The following is a 27,183-nucleotide window of genomic DNA, read 5'->3' as shown; positions in this document are numbered from 1 at the left end:
AACCCAATCCTTATAAAAAGTTATTGTTCTTGATACTCTGGTTGGTTGGGGGGGTGGGGAGATGGAGAGGCCCCAACCATCCAGAAAACCTGATCTCCCAAACTGCATGGTCAGATGTACCCAGTGAAACCTGTCCAACACTGGAAATTTTATTTCTTTTTTTTTTTTTTCCATTTTTTTGATGGCAACTATAAACTCTCCCGGTTTCTCTTCCTTGCTGGTGTGCAGTGAGCTTGCAGTACGAGGAGAACTTAACTAGCTTAATTCTGCTCATCGATCTAGATCAGAGTTCCATTGCAGGATGGAAGGAGGAGCAAGTCAATAGAAGAGAGAGAGGAGGAATATCAAAGGGTCCGAGAGAGAATATTTGCCCGAGAGGTAAGTGTAGCTTCTGAGAGTTGTCAGCCCCTAGCTTTTAGCTCTTAATCTTTGGAACTGTGAATGGAATGAAACCTCCATAAATGCTTTGTTGTTTTTTTCTGATTTTGTTTTTAACCAACATCAGCCAGTCCCATATTTGATCTCTAAAATTAAATGTGGATTATTAGGAAGCTGCAGATTTTTATTCTTATTATTTTTAATGCATATGGCATAAAAAGAGAACAAATGGAGTGGCTGAATTTGGTAGATATGATTAGACTGACAATAGAAATGGTTTTGGCAGGGCTTATGGAAGGGCCCTGAATCTTGCCCGTCAAACCCTCCTGCTTACCCTCTTTCACTTCCACCGTCCATTTTAGGCATCTTGGCTTCTAAGTGGAAGACTTAGTGTCCACACAGACTATACATTCATCTTGTTTGGCCAGGCTCATTTTTAGGCTATGTTGGTGATTATAAGAGCACAGATGTGGCATCCATTCTCTGAGCTCCACATTCCACATGCACAGAGGGTACCACTCACTATTCCCTACAGTCTCGACCTGAATAGGAAGTCTCTTCCTTTCTATATTTCTTACCTTGTTTCTTAGAGTAGGACTGCTCCGTGGGCCAAAAGGCAACATGGATTATTATAGGCAACTTTATTCTTAAGAATTGTGGGCCATATCAGATATACTTGGTACCACTGTATCTGGTGGCCTTTGCCTACCAGACTGAACAGAAGTATAGGAGAAACTCAGGAAGGTCAAGAGAGAAACAAATCTCCGGAAAATGTATGATCCAGATAGCAGCACCATGTTAGAGTCGAAGTAGCAAACAGAGGAAGAAGAGCCAGCCTCCCTTTGTCATCAAAAGATGGCCAGTTTTAATCAATATACTTAGATGGACACTACTCTCCTCCCATTCCCCCACTCTCCCCTCCCTCATCAAGACAAAAATATATATATCTTCTCATCATCACCTAGTTCAGAAAAATATTGTCTCTAACTTCTAGAGAACTGAACTCCTCTATGAACTTGTTCCATTGTCTCAGGAGACCCAAGTGTTCCAAGGAGCCTCACTGTGGACAGATACACAACAAACCTTCTGGCCCAAAGTCCAAGGAGAAGGAATCTTCTTATGTTATGTAGTCTTCCATTCTGAGTCAGAAAAATCCATCCTCCAAATTATCCAACTATAGCCCAAAGACAGTTTTCTAACTTTATCTGCAAATCAGTTGAGTGGAATGAGAGAAGGGAGGTCATTTGTACATGACTACGGCTGGTGATGACCCTAAACTGTGGACAGGGCAGGATGGTGGATGTTAATAGCGAACATTTATATAGTGCTTATTATCTTTCAGACCCTGTTCTTAGCACTTTGTGCACATTAATTTATTTAATCCTCACACTAGGCCTGTGAGATAGGTTACATTATTTTCCTCATTTTATAAATGAGGGACTGAGGCATGGAGAGGTTAAGTAACCTAAGATCACACCACTAGTTAGTGAAAGAGCTGGTATTTGAATTCAGGCAGTCTGGCTCCAGAGTCCACGCTCTTAACCCCTAAAGTAAACCACCTCTTAATAGCTTGCTCTGCTCTGGGCTCTTTAGATTAAGAAGTTCCAGTGACATCATAGCATAGCTATCTGTGATGTGCTCCTCTGCTTCACTGACACATGGAAAATGACTGTCCCACCGTGCCAGCCATTAGCAAAGCCATTCTGAAAGCACAAGCAACTTTTAATAGGATATTAGCGCTTATTATGAACAACACTGGAATATATCTATCTACAACCATAACAAAGTCAAAGTTAGCTCTTCTCTCCTTTTTTCTCTGATATCTAGTCTCTCAAGCCTCTACTAATATATGTATTCTTTGTTAAATCCTTATGGATTTATCACTTTCATTTCAGCACTTCCTAACCCTTGCTGTGGTAGAAGCATCAGGAATCTCAAAAGGTCTAGACAAGGAAAAATGGCCAAAGCCCACTATATGCCAAAGATTCTCATGTGGAGAGGAAAGAACCTGGCCAGTCAAAGGGAACTGCTTAAGGGTGGAGTTGTAGGTTGCGGCAGAGGGGAGGAAGAGGCAGTCCAAAAAAAAGGGGAGTGGCAAGAAGGGTGTTTGGATGGAAATGCTGCTGCTGCAGCCTTCTCTGGAGCCTGAGCTGTGTACTGGGAAAGCTGCCCCCATAGGCTCTGCTCTGCATGGAGCCCCCTGTGCTCAGCAGCTGAATACTCTTGTTACCTTTTTCTAAGGCTCTGGAGTCCACCATAATGCTCACTTCACTCAGCAGCTCAATGGCTTTGTCAGGAAATGATCCCCAAAAGGAATGTTTGAGGCTTTTAATTTTCTCATTTTTTCTAGGCTCTGAAAAGTACCTGCTTCCCCAATTTCTTACTCTCCTTGGGTCTCAGGTCAGAATGTCTTTCATTTTGGCCAGTGTAGAGGACAGAAGTGGGATAGTCAGTGAGGATGATTTCCAAAAAAACTAAATTTCTTTCTCTTGTGTCCCGTTTCCCTTCCTTTGAATACACTCTTTAGGACCAAGCACACCAATTATTATGCTCAGCTTACCTCTAGAGAGAATGAATTTAGAGCTAAAAAAGAAATAATAGTTAGGTTAATACTTTCCTTTCTCCTTTCCATACTCCTACCTTTATTGACCTCTCTTTTTAAACACTCTGTGGGAAGGCTAAAAATGCCGAATGCTCTTTCCCATTAAAGGTGAGAAGTCAGACTGGGTGTGTGGGTGTGGGTCATCCTGTCGCTGTTCCCTCTCTTCCTGTTGGGGTTGAGCTTGGTTTGAGGACCTTGGGTATTCATAGCATCATGGACACACTTTTTGGTTATGCCATGCTGTTTTCTTATAAGTTATTTTCCGTTTTCTCCCCTTCACCTAGACTGGCCAGAACGGATATCTAAATGACATCAGGTTAGTACCACTTAGCATGTTCCCTGCTTCTCATTGAGCTTTGTCAGTGAGGTTAATATAATCCTGTAATGATGCTTTTCTTTGATGTTAACCAACAGACTCTCCAAAGAAGCCTTTTCTTCTAGCTCTCACAAGAGAAGGCAAATTTTTAGGTACCTCTGTTTGGTCTATATCTCTCCTTGTTTATTTGTTTTGTTTTGTTTTTTAAATTTTATTTTGTTTTGCTGTAATCTTTTCAGCGGAGTGAGTTTGCTCCATGCATGGCTGCTTGTGGAATAAGTCAATTTGTGGTTTTTGCAACATTGGATATTTTTCCCCATTAGAAAAAAAATGGCTATTGCTCAATGACTTTATTTTTATTGTTGCTGATTTCATTGTAAGTCCTGGATAGGTGGTGAAGGGGACCAAATAAGTATGTCTAGGATAGGTACTGCTCTATCCCAGAAGTTTGCTGGAATTGGGCATTTCTGGAGGATTTCAACATATATTTATATTGAGGTAAAAGAACGTGTGTCTTCTGGCTACCTTTTCCGAATCTATGGAAAGATGTGAAGCGTTTATCCCTGACCCAGCATAGGGAATGTTTTGTATCCTTAAGAAGGAATAATACACACACCCATATAAAAAAACATACAAATACCTCTGTCTATATAGTTTTCTCTTTGGGACAATGTAATGTGTAAGATGATCTCAGAAAGAACTTGTCTGCCTTAGAATGGACTTAGAGCATGTCTTTTATATGATTGTCCATGGTTTATTCTTAATGTTGGTGAAGCCTGCTGTACTAACCTCTCCAGTGCCTAATATTCTCCATTTTCCACAAAGCAGTCATGAGAATCACCCTTTCCTCTCAGTCTCTCAGTCCCACCCCAGACAATTACACAAGGCAGTGGTGAGAGAAGCATTTTAGGACCGCATCCTGGCACTAACTCATTTTAAGTATATTCTTTCCATGTTACCAATAGAAAAACTATAGAGTACAGAAAACCTGAGTATTTAATACTAGGATTCAGGTCTCACCCTTTTCAAAGGGTTTATCTCTTTTTCAATCCTAAGCTTGGTAGGAGCTGACTAACACATATTAGTTAGAGCGCTCATTCCCAGTACTTTAGTAGTCCCTTCCCTGTCATCCTTTCTAAAGCTAATTAAACCATGTGGAAATTGGGATAGCAAGATTTCCCCTTCTTGGGATGGAGGATTTATCTTCCTTTCCACATCTTTGAACTCTTTTTCCTGGAGCAGCCCACCCTGAGGTCCATCAGAAAGCCCAGGCAGAAGGGCTCTGCATTGTTGGTGGTGGCCGAGATAGATAGTAGAGTCCCCCTTAAAAAAAAAATCATGTTCCATAAACATCCCAGAATACCTATAGTAAACAGAAGTTTTAAATTAACTCCTGCATGTGACAATGCACAGTGCTTTATGGTTGCCAAAGTATACTGTATCTGATTGAATTCTCTCAATATCCTGATTTGGTAAGCTGGTTTACATGTAAGAAAACAAAAGCAGAGAGATTAAGTAGCTAACCCAAGTTTACATAGCTATTAATGGCAAAACTGAGACTGACTCTTTGTCCAGTGTTCTTTTCACCACACTACACCAGCTCCCTACAAACATCACCCCTAATTAATTCACTGCTGAGAATGATGGCCTTATTAGTGCCATGGAGCATCAAACTACATCAAACTGTGCAGACAGTAGCTTGAAGGATCTAGTGAGCAGGTGCAGTCCTCTCCTATCCAGACCTCCTTTTAAGTGGCTGCTTTCCATACTGAGTTTTGATTAAAGATCTAGATCATCTAAACTGCAGCTCCATGGACTCTTAAGGGGGTAACTTCTTCCTCTATTTGGGTACTAGTCCAGAACTCAAATGATTAGAAGCAGATCTTCTCTAACCGCTTTAAACCTTTCTTCCCAGGTGTGTGAAACAAACACTCATAACACCAGATTCCATCATCCACATTGGCAGTAACTATGGCAACTTCCCTATTCTTTGGAAGATTCTACTCCACTGATAAATAAGCCACACCGAGGCTTACTGATATTTATTGTCACCTCTTCCACAGGCCTCTCTACCCCAGACCCAGTAAACGGGACTTTTCACCAGCACTAAATTCACTTGTAAAAACAAAGTCAGCTCCTGATTTCATAGGACTATGAAGTGTGAATGTCCTCTGTCCTTCACCTCCATAACACAACCCAATCCATTGCTCAGAATTAAATCTGGTAAACTTTCCCTAATTGCCTTATTTTTAGTGAAGTACAAAACTATGACTAGAGATTAGGTTTAGTTGTAGAACAAGAGAAAGAGAACTGATCTCTCTTCCTAGCCCAGACTCAGATTCTCTAATTCTCAGGGGTGTAGTGTACTAACTCAGGTAAGTCACAGGATCATCAGACAATCCACATTTGAGCACTTGGCCATCACTGTCTTGGGGGAATTGGATCAGTACTTTGGCTCAAGTTTCCCAGAGTGTTTGGTTTAAAGTTGACTCATTCACTGTCTATCCCTGGTAGAAGAAGAAAGTAAATGGCAGAATTGTCCTAATAGAAGTATAGTGTTTGATTTAGGTATAAAAGACCATTAGGGCTTGTCTTGCAAAATTCAAGTTCTAATGCCTAATGAGCAGCCTCATTCATTGCTACTGCTGTATCCCCATATCACAAAAACCCACACATCTTTATTGAGTCCGCTCAGTAAACTTGAGCTATTGGCTGTCACTTCAGGTTGGTTCTATAACTTGAGAGTCCCTGATGTATACTTATTTCTTGTTTCCCATTCTACTTTTGACATCCCCAAGAGAAAGGGGTAAAGTCTTGGGGAAACGTGAATATTTTCCAGTCCTTTATTCTAACTATACAGAGAGAAGCAATGAGATTATATATACATCTAGTTGGGATTCAGAGAATTAACATGTCCCTAACCAGCTATGACAGTGTGTTCTTAGCCCACTGTGATTGGCTAAAAACTAAAATAGTGACCCTACCGTATATTTTGCCCATTTTCCCTACAGTACCTTTGGAATAGATATTCTAATAAAGAAAGGTATTTTCTTTAACATTAGTCCCTTAAGAAAAATACCTTTCTTTATTAGAATAACTCTGAGCCTAATGTCTTGGAAGCTACCAGGGTTGGGATAGGGTTTTCTATTTGCTTTGGGTGGGATGGTGGTGGAAAGGAGGGAACCCAAGCTACTATGATTGTTGCTCAGTTGCCCCCCAGTATACATACCAAAATCTTTATAATTGTCATTTGGTTTTCTTAGGTCATTAGTTGTTGGAGGGTGGGGGATCTGAAAGGAAAATTCCTGGTTCTTGGTTCCTTATTGATTAAGAAGCAGTAAGAGTTCAACAAGACTCAGGGTTTTCAGGCTAGCCTCATACATCTTGAGGAGTACAGCTGTTTAGAATCACAAACAGTGATTATAGCATCAGGATAACCCTGATGTTTCCAGAGTAAAGTAAGAGAGGATGAAGCACTTTTCTCAATAGCCTTGTGCCTTGCCTAGGGCAATAGGGTTATTAATATGGAGGCAACTAGGCACAGTCAGCCCCCTGCTCTTTGCCATCCTGAGTCCTAAGGGCATGTTTGCTTGATCTTGCTGAGGATGTCAGCCTTTAGAGACCCTGGAACCAATTGTTCTCAGATACTAACACAAAACTTCCACAAAGCAGGTTGGGTTGATTCCAGACTCTCAGACTGAGTTTTCTCTTTATCAGACTGAGTGCCCCTTTAGTCCACTATACTCTTCTTCCCAATCCTGAAAAAGTGGCCATAAGCAGCACCTCTGCTGGCTCAGATATGTGTTATATGGAAGACCTGTTGTAGGATTTATCCATGTCATTGGCTACTCCTGCCTTCCAGCAATAGTAACTTCTAGGAGTCCTTTTGTTTTAAGAACTCTCAGAAGGAACTGGTACCCCTCTGCTCCCCACTATTTACTGCATGTGTGGGATCCCTGAAGGGCCAGGGGAAGAGACCACAGCCAATCTCAGCATCATGTACGTGGTTTCCCATCCACCTCTGGTCTGATGTATTGAATTAGTTGCCAGTGCACTGTCTTCCAGATTTGCCTCTGTGCTCTTTGTTACTGTACTGGACCTTGTTGTGTCTGCTCCCATCAAGTCTTGGTTGGCCAGCCAACTAACAAGAAGTCAGTGTCCATCCTCCCCCAACCCTCACCCCTCCTTTGTCACTGAGAGGATAGAAATGAACTCTCTCCTAGCCCTTCTGCTGAAGTGGTAGGTGGGGGGTGCTCTGACCACTGCGGTCTCTGCATGCAGGGGGAACCGTGAGGGGCTGAGCCGCACCTCAAGCAGCCGCCAGAGCAGCACAGACAGCGAACTCAAATCCCTGGAGCCACGGCCTTGGAGCAGCACGGACTCTGATGGCTCTGTCCGGAGCATGCGGCCCCCTGTCACCAAAGCCAGCAGCTTCAGTGGTATCTCTATCCTCACCCGAGGTGACAGCATCGGGAGCAGTAAAGGTGGCAGTGCAGGAAGGATCTCCAGGCCAGGTAACACAGCTTCTCTCCTTCCATCATTTCTTGCTTATCTTCTGCAAAACATCACTGATATTTCCTTTTAACAAAGCACTAACACAGCCAGATGAGGGGAAATTTGATTTCTTGGATCCATTGTCCTTTTGAGTCCCTTCTCTGATTTTCTGTAATAGACAAGACCTACTCGTTGCTCAGTGAACTGGACTCCACACACCCTATTCACTGGAGAAGAATATATCTGACTAGTAATAATCCTAAAAAGTATTTATTCATATCTCTCTGTAAGTGAATCAAGTGGGTGTAAAGCGGCATAAACACAGCATTGAAAATCAGCTAAACCCCATTATAAAAATAAATTACACCTAATAGAAAAAAAACTGATTGGGATTAAGTTATTTTATCTGATTTCTGACCGAGGTGGGACATCCCTATCAACCCAGGTTCAGGTTATGTACTAAAATAAGGATGATGGCTGCTTTCATTCTGTGGCCCCTGAGATTATAAAGAGGGTTTGTAGAGCAGAGGGAACCCTAGAGTTTGTAATATTGTAATTAATTGGTAGCAGCCAATAGGCTAGAACTTTAAGAGACACTGCTGCAGTTGCTTCTCTGGAGCCCAGTCACTGAGAAGGAGCATATGTTCCACATGCCAGCCTGGTAACCACCCTTCAGCTCTCCTGAGCTACTGTGTAACCTTCTCCATATATTTCTGCTGTACTCTTAGCAGAGGAGTATTTAGTTCTTTTTACCCAGTGAGCCTCTATTTCACCATCCTTCTGCCTCTGAAGAATTGCTTGACTTTCATCCTAGAAGTTCTGTAGGTCTTGTCCTCAAAAGACATCAGTAGTGGTAAAGATTTTGCCTCTGTTAGGTTTCTATTGCCCTTCTCTGTTACCTCCTTTCTAACCCCACTGCCTCTGCCTTTATCCATGCCGGTTTCCCTGCTTTATCCTCAGCCCCCTTTTTTTTTTCGGGGTTTGGGGCAGGACACACTGTGCGGCTTGCAGGGATCTTAGTTCCCCGACCAGGGATTGAACCTGGGCCCTTGGCAGTGAAAGCGTGGAGTCCTAACCACGGGACCGCCAGGGAATTCCCTATCCTCAGCCCTTTTTAGAGCCAGTTTACCAATCTAAAACATAGATCTAACCATGTCAGTCCTCTCTTAAAAATATTCATGTTTCTGCATTCCCTGCATAATAAAATCCAAATTACTTAGTATAGCATAACTTCCTGACTCCAGTTTGCCATCTCAGTCTCATTTCCAGATGTCCATCCTCCTCTGACCCTCCAACCATTTCTTTTTATTTATTTATATATTTATTTATTATTTTTGGCTGCATATCGGGTCTTAGCTGCAGCATACGGGATCTTTCGTTGCAGCATGCGGGCTTCTCTCTAGTTCTGGTGTACGGGCTCCAGAGCACATGGGCTCTGTAGTTGTGGCACACGGCCTCTCTAGTTGTGGTGCACGGGCTCAGTAGTTGCGGCACATGGGTTTAGTTGCCCTGCAGCATGTGGGATCTTAGTTCCCCAACCAGGGATCGAACCTGCGTCCCCTGCATTGGAAGGCGGATTCTTAACCACTGGACCACCAGGGGAGTTCCCAACCATTTCTTGAATATGGCATTAGCTTTGTCTCCTCTTGGTCTGACAGGCCTTCTATTCATCCTTCAAACCCATCACTCCTGCCACGTCCTCTTTAAATTCTTCCCTCTAATCCTTCCAAGAGTTATGCTTCCTTATCTTTACTTTCATACAACTTTATTCGTATCACTGATGCATCCCTTATCAGATTTAATCGTTGTGTGGATGTCCGTCTCCTGTCGGAAGATCCTGTGCTGCTCAAGGGCAAGGACCGTGTTCCCTTTACCTTTGTGTCCTCAGTTCATCGTACAGTGCCTGCACATAGTAGATATTCAGTAAAAGTATTTTGTGTAAATGCATACATGACTTGGAGAGCCTGGAAATGAGGAAAATAGTTGGATGAACGTGTGTGGGGCTGTGTGCACAGGCATGTGCTTGAAGGTTGCCTTCAGCAACTTTTATGAGTTGAGAAGAAATCAAAGAGAAGACAAGTTTCTTAAGGGACTAGGAATCTATATCTTCCCAGGAAGCAAACATTCATGTTTTCAGCTGTCTAATCATGATGGACAGATTCTAGGCACTCCAGGGAAGGTACCTCAGCAGCTTCACATTTTGTTTATTTCCAAAACCAAACGTTGACAGTCAAGGTGGTTACTGTCCCCGGGGAGCAGAAACCTGCTAAGAGGAGGACTCCTGTCAGCAGGACTGTTGAAATGCATCTGTGCTCATGCATGGATCTCCCCAAGACAGTAGGGGAGTGGACAGAAGAGGGAAGACAAGGAAAACAGCAAGGAAAGAGGAAAGCCCTCTCCCCTCCCCCAGGGGAGGGTATGTTCATGGCTTGTGCTTACAACTCTTGCTGGGTCTCCTCTTTGCCTTAGGTATGGCGCTAGGTGCCCCAGAAGTGTGCAACCAGGTCACCTCATCCCAGTCTGTCCGGGGCCTTCTCCCTTGTACTGCCCAGCAGCAGCAGCCGCAGCAGCAACTTCCTGCTCTCCCACCCACGCCTCAGCAACAGCCACCCTTGAATAATCACATGATCTCACAGGTGAGTCACCACTCGGTGCCAGAGCCCCCTCCGCTCTGATTCAAGCAAGCTCTGGAGGTACAGTCATGTCTCTTGTGCTGTGGGTGGCAGGAAAGATCTGTTTTTGGAGACATGCCACTGCCTCCCCCACCTCTTGTATGTGAGTTGTGGGGAGAGAAGAGGAAGGGCAGGGGTTTGGCCAAAGTGTTCTTAGTAGCATCACCCTGGGAGTTGTTTTGCTTTATATTTCCTTCTCTTCCTCCTGAGAACTGTCAGTAGGACCTTCTACCCTATTCCACATTTCTACTATACTCCGTCTCCCTCTATCCTGTGTAATTAGCAAGGCGATTTTGCTCCCTATATCCATACATGGAGCTTGAAAACATCACAGCTCCTACCATAGTCTAGCTGAGTGTATTCATATGGCTGTTGACCCATAAACAAATATTTATATGTTGGGGTTTGGGGGAAAGGAAATAACACTCATTAAAACCCCTGCCATAAAGCACAAAACCCCCCAATGTTGTCTTCGTTTCCTGAGAGAGAAAGAGCTCTCTCTTTCTCCTTCTGTTGCTGGACTGTTAGATGTTGGTACCAACTGGGGTTTAAGTTTTGCTTCTGTGGAGACCATGCAAGTCATCAGCATAAGAATCAGATCCTATTCTATGCTGGAACTTCCTCGGTGTTTTAGGTTTAAAGTCTCCTTAATACTCTGAGGAGAGATATGCTGAGATCTTCACTTACTCTTTTCTTCCATGAATAGAGCTCTTCATGAATAGAGCCTATACTTTATCCTGAAGTATTCTCTGGTAGTCAGGAAGCCAATATGTCTGTATTCTTTTCTGCTGCAGTTTAAGTTCTCATTTCACCTCCCAGGCTCCCTCATCTCCCTGCTCAGTTAGTCCAGCTTGGCCTCAGAAATATCTCTTCCATAGGTACAAGAAGCAAGTCCTAAGCCCTGATACCCCAGGGACTGGAAACTAGAGTGGAAACACCCCAGAATGGCCCATTACTACCCCATTCATACATTGGGAAATGAAGCTAAAATAAAGAACAGTGAAGATCTAGGAAACTCTGCCTTGTGGCTTAACGTAACACACATGCCAATCATTCCAAGTCCTTCATCTCAGTCCCTAAATCAGTTTCTCTGTAGTCCTGACTTTCTTTCTTATTCTACCACCATCTGTCTACCACCTCATTAAGTCTCATTCACATTAGCTTACCTCGCTCCATACTGAAGCATAGCATGTGTGTGTGCTTTTCCCTGTCTGTGTCTTAATTCAGACCTGTGAGTATACTCTGAACTTCTCCCTCCAGCCATCCCCTACTGTTCCTGTGTGTGTGTCTCACTTTTCTAAGGTCCCAGTATTTTTTTGAGTTTTCTGAAATGTGTGTATTTTAATACAGTTCTGTTCCCTTTTCTCCCTCTTAGTCTTCCATCTGTCTCCTCTTTCCATCCATATCTAGAAACAGACAGCAAGAGTGGGAGGAGGATAAAGAGATAAGTAAAGAGACTAACCAGTGGGGACTGAAAAGCTTTTAGATAGAATGTTCAGGTAACCGGCCCTAAATCCCAAGCTTTTCCTCAGATTCTGTCCCTGCTTCTGAATCATGAGGGTCAGTGGGTCAGTTCTTGGTATTGATTGATCGTCCACAGGCAGTACAGTGCTAGGTTAGGTCCTATAGATTGGGGACAGGGGAACATTATTTGGTACAGAGATCTCAGAAATTTATTCTTGCAATTAATTGTGATCACAAATGCCAAACTAAAAAATCTTATGCTTGGTTAAGTTTTGGTGTCTCTGAAGCACTTATGGTAGCTGCTAATATTATACCAGCACCACCCCATTATGTATAACTCCTTTTCTCTTTATCTCTTTCGTCCTCTTCCTGCTGCCTTTTTCTTTCTTCCTTCCTTTCTCTTTTTCCCTGTCTCTCAGCACTGGTAGCTCTCCAAACTCAAGTTGCTGAGCCCCAGAATACTTACTGTTTAGTTTCTCAGATGGTACGTAACAGTGAAGGGGTGAAGGAAGTGACCACACACACACATATACCACTGTGCTTACTCTAAAGGTTTTCCTTTTGAAGAAAAACCTTTAACTCTGTAGCAAAAAGCATTTGCTCCAGGCCTGAGGACAGTGCTGGCTAAACTATGCTCTTTCTCTTCTTGGAGGGCCTCTGCTGTCAGAGTAGGCCTCCATATCACATATCAGTAGAACGTTTGAAACCAAGGGGTGGGACTGAGGATTAAAGGACCAATGGCTACCTTTTGCCCAATTAACTTAGAGTAGACCTTTTGAGAAGGAGTCCTCTGAGCCTCTCCATGGAGTCCAGTCAGGATCCAAGAGCCAATGATCTAGCCCAGAAGTCACCAGTAGGTGGCAGTCACATCCCTCAGGGCCAGTCTTTGGCTTCCCCGTGGTTTTTTGAAGTTCCCTAACTGGTGTTTGAGACTCTCTAAGAAGAGAACTGTAGCTGAGGGTAGTGGTAGAATAACTTAAAAATAGCACTGAGATGCCTGCCTTTACCACTACCCTTCCTCAGTTGGGAGAGGCCTAACAGAGGAGCATCCTTTCTTCTCTCTTCACTTTTTACTCAGAACTCACAAATGTGAGGAAAAACAGGCAGAGTTGTTTTACCACTTCATTGTCCCTAAGGCCTCCCCTTGTCCCCCAGAGAATGTAAGGCCTGAAGTATGGCAGTGGATTAGGATAATAGAAAATGGGTCTAAAAGTTACCAGCACAAGTAGCTCAAGCTGAGCAGCTTGGCCAGCAGTTATATTTGGAATGCCACTGGCTTACAGAAAATAGGTGTGCCAGGAGAGCCGAGAGCTTATTTTCAAGGCTGTGGCATTATCTCTCCCACGTCACACAGTGGATTCTCAGTAACTTTTTCCTAGCCAAGATGACTTACATTTTATTTAATGCAGATATCAGGAGTATTCTCCATCTTGGATGTCTTCTAATTCCTGGACTCCCTGCCTCTGGAACTGTTAGTCCCCTCTGTGAAAGGCTGTCCCAGGAGATACGTGGCAGGAGAGTACTGATACCTTGGTCCCCCACAACTCTTAATATTCTACTTTGGAAAGAGGAAGGAGAGTTACACAAACAAAAAGATGTTTATGTAATTTTGTTTCACTTCTTCCTTTACCTCCTCCCTACGGCTAGAGTAGAGTGGAAAGAACATATGTCAGGCAGAACTAGGTTCCCATCCCTGCTCTGCTGCATTAGCTGTGTGATCCTGGGTGTATGATTTAATTTCTCTGAGCCTTACTATCTTAACTGCAGATACAAGTTATCTTATCTCCCTATAGGATTATTGTGAGGTTGTAATGAGATAACGTATGTAAATGAGACAATGTATATCAGTGTTATTTCCCCTTCTCTTCATAGCTTCTCCAGAGGCTCCAGAGACTGGAGAACCGATGAGGTGATTGAAATAGCTAGAGGGGAAGACGAGAGAGAAAAAAATAACTCCCCATTAGCTGGTTTAGAACACACCATGTTCCTAATAAGCAAGTCCTCCTGCTTGAGGCTAGTGAAGGGACTGAAGGAACAAAGCTAAAACTAGGCTATTTATATTTTATTCCTAAATCCCTCCCTGTTTGCTTATGGGAGCATTTTTCATACTGCCCTCACAGCCTGGAGGAGCATAGAACAATCACTGGAGCAGGAGGAAGTAGCGGAACCAGGCGTGAACTGGCTTATTTTTCCTTCTCTGCCCTCGGGAGGCTGATGATCCTTGTGAATGAGCACTTCCTTCAGGAGAGCTGTGGTGTGAAATCAGGAGCATGCCTGGGAGAGCCGAGCCAGACCTTGGATGACCCTTCCTACAGAAGCAGGAATCCCTTCTCACGTGGGCATTCAAGGAGGGTTATGCACCCCAGGAATCCTGTGCTCAGGAAAAATGCTTGGGGCAAAAGCTGTGTTTGGGATCAGGCGGCAGACCCTAGCTCTGAGATTGCTCACAACAGCTGCAGAGTTCTGAGTGCCTAATGGGGCAGAGTGTGCAGTGCGTCTGTACTGATGGGAGAGATTGCTTATTTGTCAGAGATGTGAAAACCATGAGCTGTCCTGGGCTTGGTCTCCAGCCTGCTCAGAAGCCTTACTTTTCATGTGAACTTTCTTTTATGATTAACCTTGTTGTTCCTTCCCTTTCCCTCCCCATCTCTGCCCCACCCCCAACCCCGCCTATGCCTCTCCCTGTACCTCCCTTTTCTCTTCCCTTTCCACATGTCTCTCTGCTGGTCCACAGCCAGTCCCAGCTCTGCAGCCCTCTCCGCAGCCTGTTCAGTTCTCTCCAGGCTCCTGTCCCCAAGTCCTTCTGCCAGTCTCTCCGCCCCAGCAGTACAACATGGTATAAACTCCATTCCCCCTTTTTGTCTTGTCCGTGTGTGGCCTGTGTCTGGGCATGTCTGGGTCAGTCTGACAACCGTGCAAAACAGTTGTGCTGTTTAAAGGACCGTTGTTAGAAGGTATTTCTTCTTGAGGGGCCAGCACAGGCTGAACTATACTTCATTCTAGTGACCTCATAACAGTACTTTAGGCATCAGAAGATGCCTAAATGTAAGGCAGAGAAGAACATTGAATTCCCCTGAGTTTCAGGACAGTGAACAAAATCAGATGTTGGTCTAACCTGGGCTCCTCATCCTCTCTACCGTGTGCATCCTTCATCTCATCTGCTCCCAGGACATGTCTGAGGAACCCAGTTTATTCTGTACAGAATGATTCTTTATAATTTCTTTTAAAAATAAAAACACAGGAACTTCCCTGGTGGCGCAGTGGTTAAGAATCCGCCTGCCAATGCAGGGGACACAGGTTTGAGCCCTGGTCCGGGAAGATCCCACATGCCGCGGAGCAGTTAAGCCCCTGCACCACAACTACTGAGCCTGTGCTCTAGAGCCTGCGAGCCACAACTACTGAAGCCCTCGTGCCTAGAGCCCGTGCTCTGCAATAAGAGAAGCCACTGCAATGAGAAGCCTGTGCACCACAACGAAGAGTAGCCCCCGCTCACCACAACTAGAGAAAGCCCGCGCGCAGCAATGAAGACCCAATGCAGCCATAAATAAATAAATAAATAAATTTATTTTAAAAATAAAAACAGGGCTTCCCTGGTGGCGCAGTGGTTGAGAGTCTGCCTGCCGGTGCAGAGGACACGGGTTCGAGCCCTGGTCTGGGAAGATCCCACATGCCACGGAGCAACTGGACCTGTGAGCCACAACTACTGAGCCTGCACGTGTAGAGCCTGTGCTCTGCAACAAGAGAAGCCACGACAATGAGAAGCCACAACAGTGAGAAGCCCGCGCACCGCGATGAAGAGTGGCCCCCACTCGCCACAACTGGAGAAAGCCTGCGCACAGAAATGAAGACCCAACACAGCCAAAAATAAATAAAATAAATTTTTAAAAATTAAAAATAAAAACAGTTGCAGATTTCTCTGGTATGACTGGTAAAAACTTAAAATGTTCCCCTATTTTACCATATTATTTTACATTAAAAATATCCTCTTCTGTTGAATAGCACATGCTGTTTAAATTGTTCGTACCCTGACTACAAATCCTTTGAAGATCTGATTTGTCTCATAGTTGATAACTTCTATCATGGTTATAGGAGCCCTGATTTTTTTTTAACTTTGTGTTAATCACACCTGTCTGCTTTTTTACTAGAAACCCCTCTTTCCTCCCACCTCTTATCTCCATTCTGAAAAGTTCTAGAATATGAACCTCAAAATAGTAACTGCAGTCCAGTCCTCCTGTCATCTATTCCTGCCCACTAAGGTAGCAAAATAGCTAAGATCAGATCCCTGAAAAGTGAGTGAAACCACAGGAAAGCATTATCTTTTGTTTCTACTAGTTTCATTTGCAAAAGAACTTCTGCTCTGCATGTGTATGTATATGTGTATTTTGATTACTGTCCATGGAGCAAAAAAGATGAGGAAGTTAACAGACTAACCTATCACCATACAAGCGAGGGATGGAACACCCTCACTCTTTCTGCTTAGAGAAGAGGGCTGAGAGAGAAGGCAATTACAAACTAGCCAGTCAGTCTCGCCCTTCAGCTCAGCCACTCACCCTGGCCTCCTTTCAGAGGTGAGAATTGGAAGTGGTTTCTGAAGGGCAGGAGAACTCTAGGCAAGTGTCAGAGAACAGGGGTGGAAATGATTGCAAGAGGGAGTAAGGAGATAAGCAGCAGGAGTTGGGAGCCCACCAGTCTTTCCACCGCATAGGCAGAGCTGGGGAGCCACGTGAACCCACCCATAATCCACACAAGGTGTTATCTGGGTCCTTTATTATAAAAACGAGATTTATGACAATGTAGGGGCCCTTTGTATGGTTGGAGGCATGAGGAAGACAGGAAATGGAAAGATTCTGTAGGGTTTTTTCCCCACTAGTTTGTCCTGTTTTTTCTATATATAGAAGTTGTGTCATTGCTCCCATCTCCCCAGGACTAATTCTAATAAAGATCATAATCAGAGTGACCATTGTTACCCCATATGTGGTAGGGAGACTGGCTCTGGAGTTGGGCTTCAAACAGCTGTTCAATTCATAGCAATTTAAAACACCCTATGAGGGCTTCCCTGGTGGCGCAGTGGTTAAGAATCCACCTGCCAATGCAGGGGACATGGGTTCGAGCCCTGGTCCGGGAAGATCCCACATGCCGCGGAGCAACCAAGCCCATGCGCCACAACTACTGAGCCTGTGCTCTAGAGCCTGAGAGCCACAACTACTGAGCTGCGTGCCACAACTACTGAAGCCCACGCACCTAGAGCCCATGCTCCACAATAAGAGAAGCCACCGCAATGAGAAGCCCGCGCACCGCAACAAAGAGTAGCCCCCCTTGCCACAACTAGAGAAAGCCCGCGCGCAGCAACGAAGATGCAACACAGCCAAAAATAAATAAATTTTTTTAAAAAAACACTTATGAAGTAAATAAATAAATAAAACAAAACACCGTATGACAGAGGCTTAGGGCTAAAAAGCGCCTCCTAGGGCACACATGCGGGAGTGTCCCAAATTAGTGTAAGTAAGGAAGGCTGTAGAGAGGGCTACTATTTCTGTCTGTCTGTCTGTGTTGAAACCAAAGACCTAGGGTTTGATATGACCTCAGTCCTTGGGTCTCCCTCACTCTCTCAACAGACAGATGATCTCAGCAACCCCTTTGGACAAATGAGCCTTAGCCGCCAAGGTTCTACCGAAGCAGCTGACCCATCCTCAGCTCTGTTCCAGCCCCCACTTATCTCCCAGCACCCTCAGCAGACTAGCTTCATCATGGCTTCTGCAGGACAGCCCCTCCCTACTTCCAGCTATTCCACCTCTAACCATGCACCACCTACTCAGCAAGTCCTGCCACCCCAGGGCTACATGCAGCCCCCTCAGCAGGTGAGTGGCTTGGGTTCCCAGTTTAAATCACTAATTCAGGGACTTCCCTGCTGGTCCAGTGGTTAAGACTCCGTGCTCCCAATGCAGGGGGCCCGGGTTCGATCCTTGGTCGGGGAATTAGGCCCAGTGGTTAAGACTCCGTGCTCCCAATGCAGGGGGCCCGGGTTCGATCCTTGGTCGGGGAACTAGGCCCCACATGCTGCACCTACAGCCCGCATGCTGCAACTAAAAGATCCCACATGCCACAACTAAGACCCAGCGCCGCCAAATAAATAAATAAATATTTTTAAAAAAAATAAATCACTAATTCAGTTTGTCCAGTATTATAATCCTTCTTTCTTCCTCTCATTTAGACAAATCAGAGGGGATAACTGTCCCCTACCCACCTCCATTTCCCCACCTTGACTTGAGAATCTTCTTTCTAGTCAGAAGGCCATCTTTCAAATAACACAAGTTCTTCCTGTTCTGTTTCAAACTTGTATACTAATGCTGCAATTGCAGGCCCAAAATAGCTCCGTTTACAGATTTCTGGGAATTAACCATGATGTATTTAATAGTTTGGGGATGTTGGGGCTGAATTTGAGGGACTTTCTGATACATCTGTTTCCTCTTACCATAGATCCAGGTTTCTTACTATCCCCCTGGACAGTATCCTAACTCCAACCAGCAATATCGACCTCTCTCTCACCCGGTGGCCTACAGCCCCCAACGTGGTCAACAGCTGCCTCAGCCATCCCAGCAACCTGGTAAGAGGAACCGCTGATGTAAGAAGGTAGTGAGTAAGGGAAGGGTGGAGACTGGGAAAGAGAATTACCTTCGCTGTTTAAAAAGCAGGGGGGACTTCCCTGGTGGCGCAGTGGTTAAGAATCCACCTGCCAATGCAGGGGACACGGGTTCGAGCCCTGATCCGGGAAGATCCCACGTGCCACGGAGCAACTAAGCCCATGTGCTACAACTACTGAGCCTGCACTCTAGAGCCCGTGAGCCACAACTACTGAGCCCACGTGCCACAACTACTGAAGCCTGTGCGCCTAGAGCCCGTGCTCCGCAACAAAAGAAGCCACTGCAGTGAGAAGTCTGCACACTGCAACAAAGAGTAGCCTCCGCTCGCTGCAATTAGAGAAAGCCCGTGTGCAGCAACAAAGACCCAATGCAGCCATAAATAGATAGATAGATAGATAGATTTATTTTTAAAAATAAAGTAAAAAGCAGGGGGTGCAGGGGCGGGGGGGCGGCAGGAATGATTAGGGTCCTATGGAGGAACCCGTGATCTCCAGGAAAAGAAAAAGTAAAATAGAAAGAAAATTACTGAGAGAGTGTGACCTCCTAAACATTGTTGATACTATGCTAATGTCTTCTCTGCTTTGCCCATCCCTAGGTTTACAGCCCATGATGCCTAACCAGCAGCAGGCGGCTTACCAAGGCATGATTGGGGTCCAGCAGCCACAGAACCAGGGCCTGCTCAGCAGCCAGAGGAGCAGCATGGGGGGCCAGATGCAAGGCCTGGTGGTTCAGTACACTCCACTGCCTTCTTACCAAGTGGGTGCATTCTGTACTAGGAAAGATCACCCAGTCCTTGGGATGAGGAAAAGGAGCACAGTTTCCCACATCCTCCAGTCTGACAACTCGAACACTAAAACATTGTTCACTTTACCCCTAGAATTTTTAGGTTTTCTTCCTCTGAGAGAAGGCCCAGAGAGTCTGAGAACAGTCTTTATTTAAACTGTTTGGTTTTTATATAGCCATGCAAACAAGTATATACCCAGAAAAGTAGGATCTAGAGGAAATTAGGCTCCTTCCTGTACATCACATGCCCATGGGTGAGGTTTGGAGAGGAAGGGAATGGAGGTAGCTCTAAGCATTTCCTTTATGCAGGTAAGGAGAATAGGAGTCTCTAAAGGTAGGGAAGGAGGTTAGAGTGTCCTGGTCTAGTGATGACTAGAGGCTGTTCTTTGGATGAACTCTTTGGGAGTAAGAGTGGTCATTCTCTTCTTGTCTCCACCCAGGTCCCAGTGGGTAATGACTCGCAAAATGTGGTCCAGCCGCCTTTCCAGCAACCCATGCTGGTCACTGCGAGCCAATCTGTGCAAGGGGGCCTCCCAGCAGGGGGCGTACCAGTGTATTACAGCATGATCCCTCCAGCTCAGCAGAACGGTACAAGGTGAGGACTCCCAGAGAGTTGGGGTGCATCTCCCACAGACCTTTAGCAACTGTTGCACCATGGTTTTGTTTCCACTGGGAAAGAAAGGCAGGGGTAAAAATCCCAGTGGTACGCTAAAGCAGGTAGAACATGAGGGAGTTCATTCTCCTTTTCTCCTTGTCAATTCGATATCTGCATAAGAATTCATCAGCAGGAAAAATTCATGCTTCGGAGACAGAGGCTTTATAATTTCCCCCATTTTTTGTTTTTCTAATCAGTGGGATTCAGAACTATGAGACAGAGACTGCTTATTATTTTAAAAAAGCAATTTGGAGTATACATATGTAAGTTTTTCTGTGTACCTCTATATCCATGGATGAATCTGAGATAGCCTATTTCTGTATGTCTATTTATATATATCTTAGTATAGCTCATAGCTAATAGAATTTTAGAGGTAGAAGTTACCTTAGAAGTGTCTAAGTATTTAGACATTTCTAAGTGTCTAATAGTCCACTCCCCTTGTTTTATTTTTCTCTCTTCTTTTATAAATGAGGAAGTTCCAACTAGGGATGTTAAGAAACTTACCCAAAGTCACACAACTAGTTAGTAGAAGCAGAGCTGGGACTAGAACTCAAGTCTGGGCCTCAAGTATTTCTGTGTCTCTCTCAGTGTCCACATTTCTTTCTTTTTATGTGTATATTTCCATGTTGTCTTGAGTTTTGTGAGATTTTTCCCCATTTGTCTTTAGTTGACTATATGTGTTTGCCATTGAGAAAATATGCTAAATCTCCTTAGTTATTTTTTGCCCATCTCTCTCTAGCACTTTAGCCCTGTGTGTCTGTCTCTGGCATTCTCTTCGTGTTTCTGCTGTGTTTCTCAGTGTGTGTGTGTGTGTGTGTGTTTGTGTTTGTGTGCGTGCACACGTGTATGTGTTTGGTGTTTCTACACTGTTGGGAAGAGCATGTGTTACTGACATTCCATCCGTAGCACTGATTAGCAGCTTCCTAATTGAAAGATGATCAAGTACAAATATATATAATTAACTTTGAACTGATGAGTGATTTTAGAAATTGCATGGCAAATTGGTCTGGGAATGGCTTGGAGCTGCCTTGACTTCCCACAGGGGAGGCCCAGGAAGCAACAGCTGTCTGCCAGGAGTTGCGTTCCTCCCTCTACCGCTTTACCACTCTTCTCTTCTCCATCTCCCCAGCCCTTCTGTGGGGTTTCTGCAACCTCCTGGCTCTGAGCAGTACCAGATGCCTCAGTCTCCCTCTCCCTGCAGTCCACCACAGATGCCACAGCAGTACTCAGGTAAGAGGATAAAGAATTGAGGGGTCTTGGGCACTGGTGAGAGCAAACACTGCTGAAGGACTTGTGCTTTAGAGCTGGGAAGGACAGAGAGAGTTCAGGGATTGGCTCTGTCCCCAACTGTGACCCCATCATGAGGGAAGACCAAAGTCCTGGCTGGCTGGTGTTTTCCAGAGGTGCTGAAATTGACCCCTCAAGAGGTGAGGTTGGTTGCCTGATCCCTATCCCTGGGGGGTCACATGTCGATTGAGTTCCTTGTTTTCTCTCCCTCTCCCTCTCCCTCTTTGCTGAATCCAGCACTACACTCACCACTCACATGCCTTTGAGACACAAAGTGCTTACTTCTGTCTGTTGCACTCATTCTTCCTGTAAACAGCTTTTCTTTTCTCTTGGGAGTGTGAGGGAGGCTGATAAAATGCTTTTAAAATAGTATCTTAGATTTGTTTAGTTTTTCCTATGTGCTCGCATACATTGTGTCATTTTCATTCTCACCACAACCTGGTGAAGAGGAAATTTAAGACTCAAAGAGAATAAATGACTTGCCTAAAATCACAGTCCTAGAGCTTGAACTTGGGTCTTTTCACTTTCTATAACCCATGCTACATCCTCAGCAACACATTTTCAACAGGTTTCTGTACTCTATTCCTTTCTCTCCAGTAGGAAATAAATGGATATCATGTTAAATAGCTAAAGGCCTTCTTTGGAGGGGCCAGTTATCCAAGGTGAATAGACTTATGCCTTGCAGCCTCTCACTATCTGTCTTTGCCAAGAACTCCCCCAATACACCAAGTACAACTGCTCTTGTTTGTTTCCCTTTCACCCAACCGTGACATATCATTACGCTGCAGTTAAGTAGACTTCACGGGTTCTGGAGGGGAGGAGGTCTTAAGGTAGCCTCCAGCCATCCCCATTCAGCTCTATTGTGGGAATGTCAGGGTTCCCTCTTCTGGTGAGAAGGAGGTATTTTGCCAATTTTTCTTATTTTAGAAATGGAATATTTTTCACATAAGATTTTCTGTACTCTATGTTAGGTGCTCTGGAGTAAATTCCAGAATTAAGCTTGCTCACAAGACATGATCAGTTCTTACCTTCAATGTAATGACTTCTTCCTTTATCCAGACCAACCATGGATCTCTTACAGGCTGAGGTTTTAAAATTCACCAACCCTTACTACCCTTTATTACATTATTGGTCTCTCTAGCTGTTTCTCCTAGTGTCCGCCAGGGGCACTTGACCTCGAAATTCCCAACGGGGTATGGAAATTATAGAAACCAGCTCCAAGAACTGCTGTAGCCTGAGGTGGTGCTTGGCACCTCAGGGCGTTTTCTCTCCTGTTTGTTAAAATAAGTGTGTGCGTGTGCATATGGGTATGCTTGTATGTGAATTTTTGTATATATCCTTAGTGGTATATCAGTATATCTGTTGGGTCTCTGCAGTTATGTCTCTTCATCTGCAAATACAAGATGAATTAGAAACAAATCAAGTGAAAATAATTTTTCAGTACCTACTCTGGACCTAGTGCTGGGTTAATTAAGTAAACTGAAACAGCTATTGTTCTGAAAGTTGGCAGCACTAGAGATCTGGACTGGGATTGGAAGGAGATAATCTAGGCTCTTCCCAAATTAATAGAAATAGACAAAACCCTCTTCATCATCTAATTTCCTTGCTGCTTTAGAATTTTCTGTTATATTTCCTTTCCTTCTGGCTACCCTGATTGACCCTAGGCTTCTGACTGACCCCTTGTACTTTTCCTAGATAATGGGACCCTCTCTTCCACCCACATCATCTAAGAGACCTATTCACCATAGCATCGATCTTAAAAGTCTTCAATCCCTGGCCATGGAAATCTAAGAGGAAGTGGAAGAAAAGAAAAAGTGCTTCTTACACCTTCCTTTCCAGTTTGCCCTTTACTGAAAAGATAGAAGGCTGGCATTCCCCACAAGGGCTGCTATGTCACCTTCAGAGGACAGTCACCCGCCCTTCTCCCATGTAGCAACATGGTCACTTTTCCAAAAATAAAGGCAGGGATTAGGATTGGCTGTTCCTAGAGCAATTGTTCCAGTTTATTAATACATTTTTGTAGTTGCCCAGTTTACCCCCAGGCCTGGACGTTAATTCCTCCACTGTGATATTAGGTATAACCATAACCTCAGGAAATACTTTTCTTCCCACTAAAATAGTGACTTGCAGGTCCCTTGAGGTTTCTGCAGGGATGCTTGTCTGGGGAAGAGGCACACAGACATGAAATGGCAGTGAAACCTATGCACAGACTCTCAACTCACAGTGACACAGCAGCACGGCCAGAGTGAGGTACATACAGAAATAGCTTCTCACCTACTTACGGGCTCATTTTGTAGCTGAGGGCTTTCCAAAGCTGAGACTAACTCTTTTCAATCCCCACTCCCTGAAGATAACCCTCTCCCCCACCAAAAAAATGGAAAACTACGAAGATACTATAGGATTCTATCCTGTAATTTGGGAAAGATGCCTGTGGGATTTTATTTCTCTGGACATTCCTTTCCATAGATTTGATTCCAGATGGTAAGGAAGAAGGCTTATCAGTTTTCTACCTCAGCGATTTAAAAAAAAAAAAAAAAACTAAACAAAAGCAATTCTGCCAGACATAAATGTCATCTGTTTATATTTATGCGGTTTGCTCTGCCCAATCGACCTTTCTGCCCAGGTTTAATGATGCCACTTAAAAAGCCATTCACACGTTCCCTCTCCTTTCAGAGCTTTCAAGCTGAAATTGATTTCCTTATTCAACTCCCTTTTGCCCCTTCCCACTCCAACCCAGGCTCCTTCCCCCAACCTGATTAGGTGGAAGCGCTGTCACTGGGCAGTGCTGTGGGGGGTTTTCGTTTTGGGGGATTTGGGGGGTTTTTTGCCACGTGCTTTAAGAAGTAGCCACAGTTCAGCTGCTAATGGATGCCACCAGCTTCTGGCTTGAGGAAGAGAAGCATAAAAATCATCTCATCAGCAGAGTAGTGCTCTCTGTCCTCAGCTGAGTGAAGGAACAACACTCCAGGCCAGCGGGGGAGGACTCAGTGAGGGGAGGAGCTCAGGCATGAGGCTGCAACTGAGAACCCTGCCTTTGTTTTTGTTCGGATCAGAGAAAATAATATGAGGACTTTGTTCTCTTTCCCCCTCCACTTTAGCCCCCTAATAGCTCCTTACGGCTACATGTTGGTATTAGAAAGAGCTTCTACTGCCTTGCTTATGCCCACACCCTACATACTCACACATCCTCTACCTTTTCCTGGCCCAGGGCATCAGGCTCAGGTTATAAGCTGCCTTCCAGAAAAGCTATAGATTTGATTATTTTTACGTTGGCCCCCTCAGGTAGCAGTGAGGTGTCTGAATAAGGTCAGTTGCAGTTTTTTGGGTAAAGAACATCGGAGCAGGTGGAGCTCTTAGGGTGGGGAAATACAATGCCCAGAGCAACTGTAGTAAAGGGGGAGTTGTTAAATGCATGACACTTCACAACTGTACAATTTTCCTGTGGCCCTTTTACAAGCCATGCTGATGAATACCCTGTCCCCTTTGGCAGGGGAAGGGGAGAGGTGAGCCTGTCGAGCCTGTCGCTCTGAGTATTTGTGCTCTCTGATTGTATGAGCCCTAGAGGATGGGGGGGGGCACAAACTGGGGAATAGGGTGCAACAGATGCTGTGTCTCCTGAGCTGTTCTCTCAGACCTCCCACGGTTTCTTTTCCTTTCCTTTGACCGATGCTACCTGAGAAAAGCAATCACGCTCACTTCCCAGCATGACTGGTGCCCAGGGCAGAGGCTGCAACATTTCCCATCACAGGAAGCAGTGCGATGGCGGCAGCAGTGGCAGCCCCAGAGCACTGAGCCATGAAGACAGCAGCACTGCAGCAGGTTTTCGAGCTAGCGACCCTCAGTCCCATTTCTCTACCACCAGACACACGCATGAACTCAGCCTGTCCATCCACAGAAATACAGTCTGGGGGGTCAAGAGCAAAGCCTCATGCTGGACAGTCCCCCGTGGGGAAGCAGAGCTCCTGCTCATCTCTCCCAGCAGGAACTGTCCCTCAAACTGCTTCTCCCTGACCCCTTACCTTGCTTTTCACCATGAGGAAGATTCAGGACTTAATGTTCCTCCTCATTGAGCCCTTTCCTTCCCCCAGACTGTGAGAGGGTAAGACTATATCCATGGTTGCCTGGGCTAAAACCTCAGGGCTGCATCCAGTCAGTCACCTTGAACCTGTCAGTAAAACCTTCAGAGAGTCTCACCCTCCCACTCCATTCCTGCTGTCACTGCTCTAATTCATAATCACTTTGTTCTGTTTCAGTAGCCTCCTAACTAGTCTTCTGGTCACTAGTCTCTCCCTCCCTTCAGCCATCTTACATTCGGCCACTTGGGTTAGCTCTCTGAAACACAAGTCCTGTTCCCAACACCTACGGGATACAACCCTTACCAGAATGTGCTTCAAACTCTGACACCAGCTATTTGTTTAATGTCCGACTCCCTAATGGACTGTTCATTCCATGGGGGTAGAGGCCAGTCTTTTTGTTTGTTTGTTTGTTTGTTTGTTTGTTTGTATACCCAGTGCCCAGCATAGGAACTGGCACATAGACAAATGTTCAATAAACGTTTGTTGACTAAATGAATAAATGTATCTCATCTCCTACTACTTCCCCTACATAGCCCCTGTGCCTTAGCACCTTGAACTATTTGTCATTTCCCGAGTATGACATACATCTCTATGCCATTCCCTCTACTTGAAATGTTCCCAATTCACCCAACCCTTGCCCAAGAATTATATCCTGGATCTGGTTTAGTGAAGCTATGCACATTTATCTTCTCCAGAACAACCAGAGATCGCTGACTTATCTGCAGCCATTACCAGAAAAGCCGGCACGTGCCTGCAGCCCTGGCCCAAGCCCCAGACTGGGACCTGTACCATGCCCAGACAGTTGAGCAGTCTGACCCGGGCATTTGGTAATACCCAACTTTGACAGAAATGAAGTAGTTTTCTGCCAAGCATACCAAAGTACCCCTCACCAGGTGAAGGCCAGGAGGGCATTGGCATCTTCCACTCAAACTTCCACCGGTTCGAAGTTTCCACTGGTCTGAGAGAGAGTCAGAGACCAAATCAGCAACTATCTCAGATTCCTGGCAGGACACAGTTTAAGTGACCCTGAAGCCAGTAGGTGGATTTGCTTACTGGCTTTTCCACCTAGGGTTAGCTGACAGGCCTAAAATGTAGTTTGAATTCACAACCAACTGCTTTTTTCCTGCCACCCAGGAGTGTCACCTTCTGGACCAGGTGTGGTGGTCATGCAGCTGAATGTCCCTAATGGACCCCAGCCCCCCCAGAACCCATCCATGGTCCAGTGGAGTCACTGTAAATATTACAGCATGGACCAGCGGGGGCAGAAACCTGGAGACCTGTACAGTCCTGACAGTAGCCCCCAGGTGAGTCCCTGCAACCCAGCTTTGTCTTAGCAGGGAGGTAACCAGATTCTTCTCAGGAAGTAATCTTTGCCATTGACTGAGCAACCTCTGTTACTTGTCTTTCCCTGGGCACTTTTCGAGAAGAAACACAAGAAATAGAAGAGAGCATCTTCTTTCAAGGAACCTAAGATTTAAGGTGGCAGATGGGACACATGCTTGAAAATGCTAAGGGAATACTTAAAACAGTATGTCAAAAAGTGGATATTAAAATAATACAAACTGGGCTTCCCTGGTGGCGCAGTGGTTAAGAATCCGCCTGCTAATGCAGGGGACACGGATTCGAGCCCTGGTCCGGGAAGATCCCACAGGCTGCGGAGCAACTAAGCCTGTGCGCCACAACTACTGAGCCTGCGCTCTAGAGCCCGTGAGCCACAACTACGGAGCACACGTACCACAACTACTGAAGCCCATGCGCCTAGAGCCCGTGCTCCGCAACAAGAGACGCCACCGCAATGAGAAGCCTGCGCACCAC

At 45.0% G+C, this 27,183-nt stretch overlaps 1 protein-coding gene across 21 annotated transcripts in view; it reads left to right on the top strand.

Moving 5' to 3' along the window:
• Positions 1 to 27,183, top strand: part of R3HDM2 (R3H domain containing 2) — a 44,872-nt gene that overhangs the window by 13,056 nt on the left and 4,633 nt on the right. For 2 of the 21 annotated variants that reach the window (XM_036865746.1, XM_036865748.1), the window contains exons 9-21: positions 283 to 378; positions 3,265 to 3,296; positions 3,395 to 3,448; positions 7,578 to 7,810; positions 10,260 to 10,426; positions 14,661 to 14,762; positions 17,542 to 17,784; positions 18,404 to 18,530; positions 19,163 to 19,323; positions 19,791 to 19,945; positions 21,135 to 21,235; positions 26,064 to 26,195; positions 26,503 to 26,672. In XM_036865746.1, coding sequence (XP_036721641.1) covers positions 283 to 378; positions 3,265 to 3,296; positions 3,395 to 3,448; positions 7,578 to 7,810; positions 10,260 to 10,426; positions 14,661 to 14,762; positions 17,542 to 17,784; positions 18,404 to 18,530; positions 19,163 to 19,323; positions 19,791 to 19,945; positions 21,135 to 21,235; positions 26,064 to 26,195; positions 26,503 to 26,672 — 1,773 coding nt within the window. The remainder of the gene's footprint in view (positions 1 to 282; positions 379 to 3,264; positions 3,297 to 3,394; positions 3,449 to 7,577; positions 7,811 to 10,259; positions 10,427 to 14,660; positions 14,763 to 17,541; positions 17,785 to 18,403; positions 18,531 to 19,162; positions 19,324 to 19,790; positions 19,946 to 21,134; positions 21,236 to 26,063; positions 26,196 to 26,502; positions 26,673 to 27,183) is intronic. The other 19 variants (XM_036865751.1, XM_036865749.1, XM_036865754.1 and 16 more) reach the window with 13 other exon arrangements.

This window comes from Balaenoptera musculus, chromosome 10, assembly GCF_009873245.2.
Source record: "Balaenoptera musculus isolate JJ_BM4_2016_0621 chromosome 10, mBalMus1.pri.v3, whole genome shotgun sequence".
In the NCBI taxonomy this organism is placed as follows: Eukaryota; Metazoa; Chordata; class Mammalia; order Artiodactyla; family Balaenopteridae; genus Balaenoptera; species Balaenoptera musculus.
This window is presented reverse-complemented; position numbering and strand designations above follow the sequence as displayed.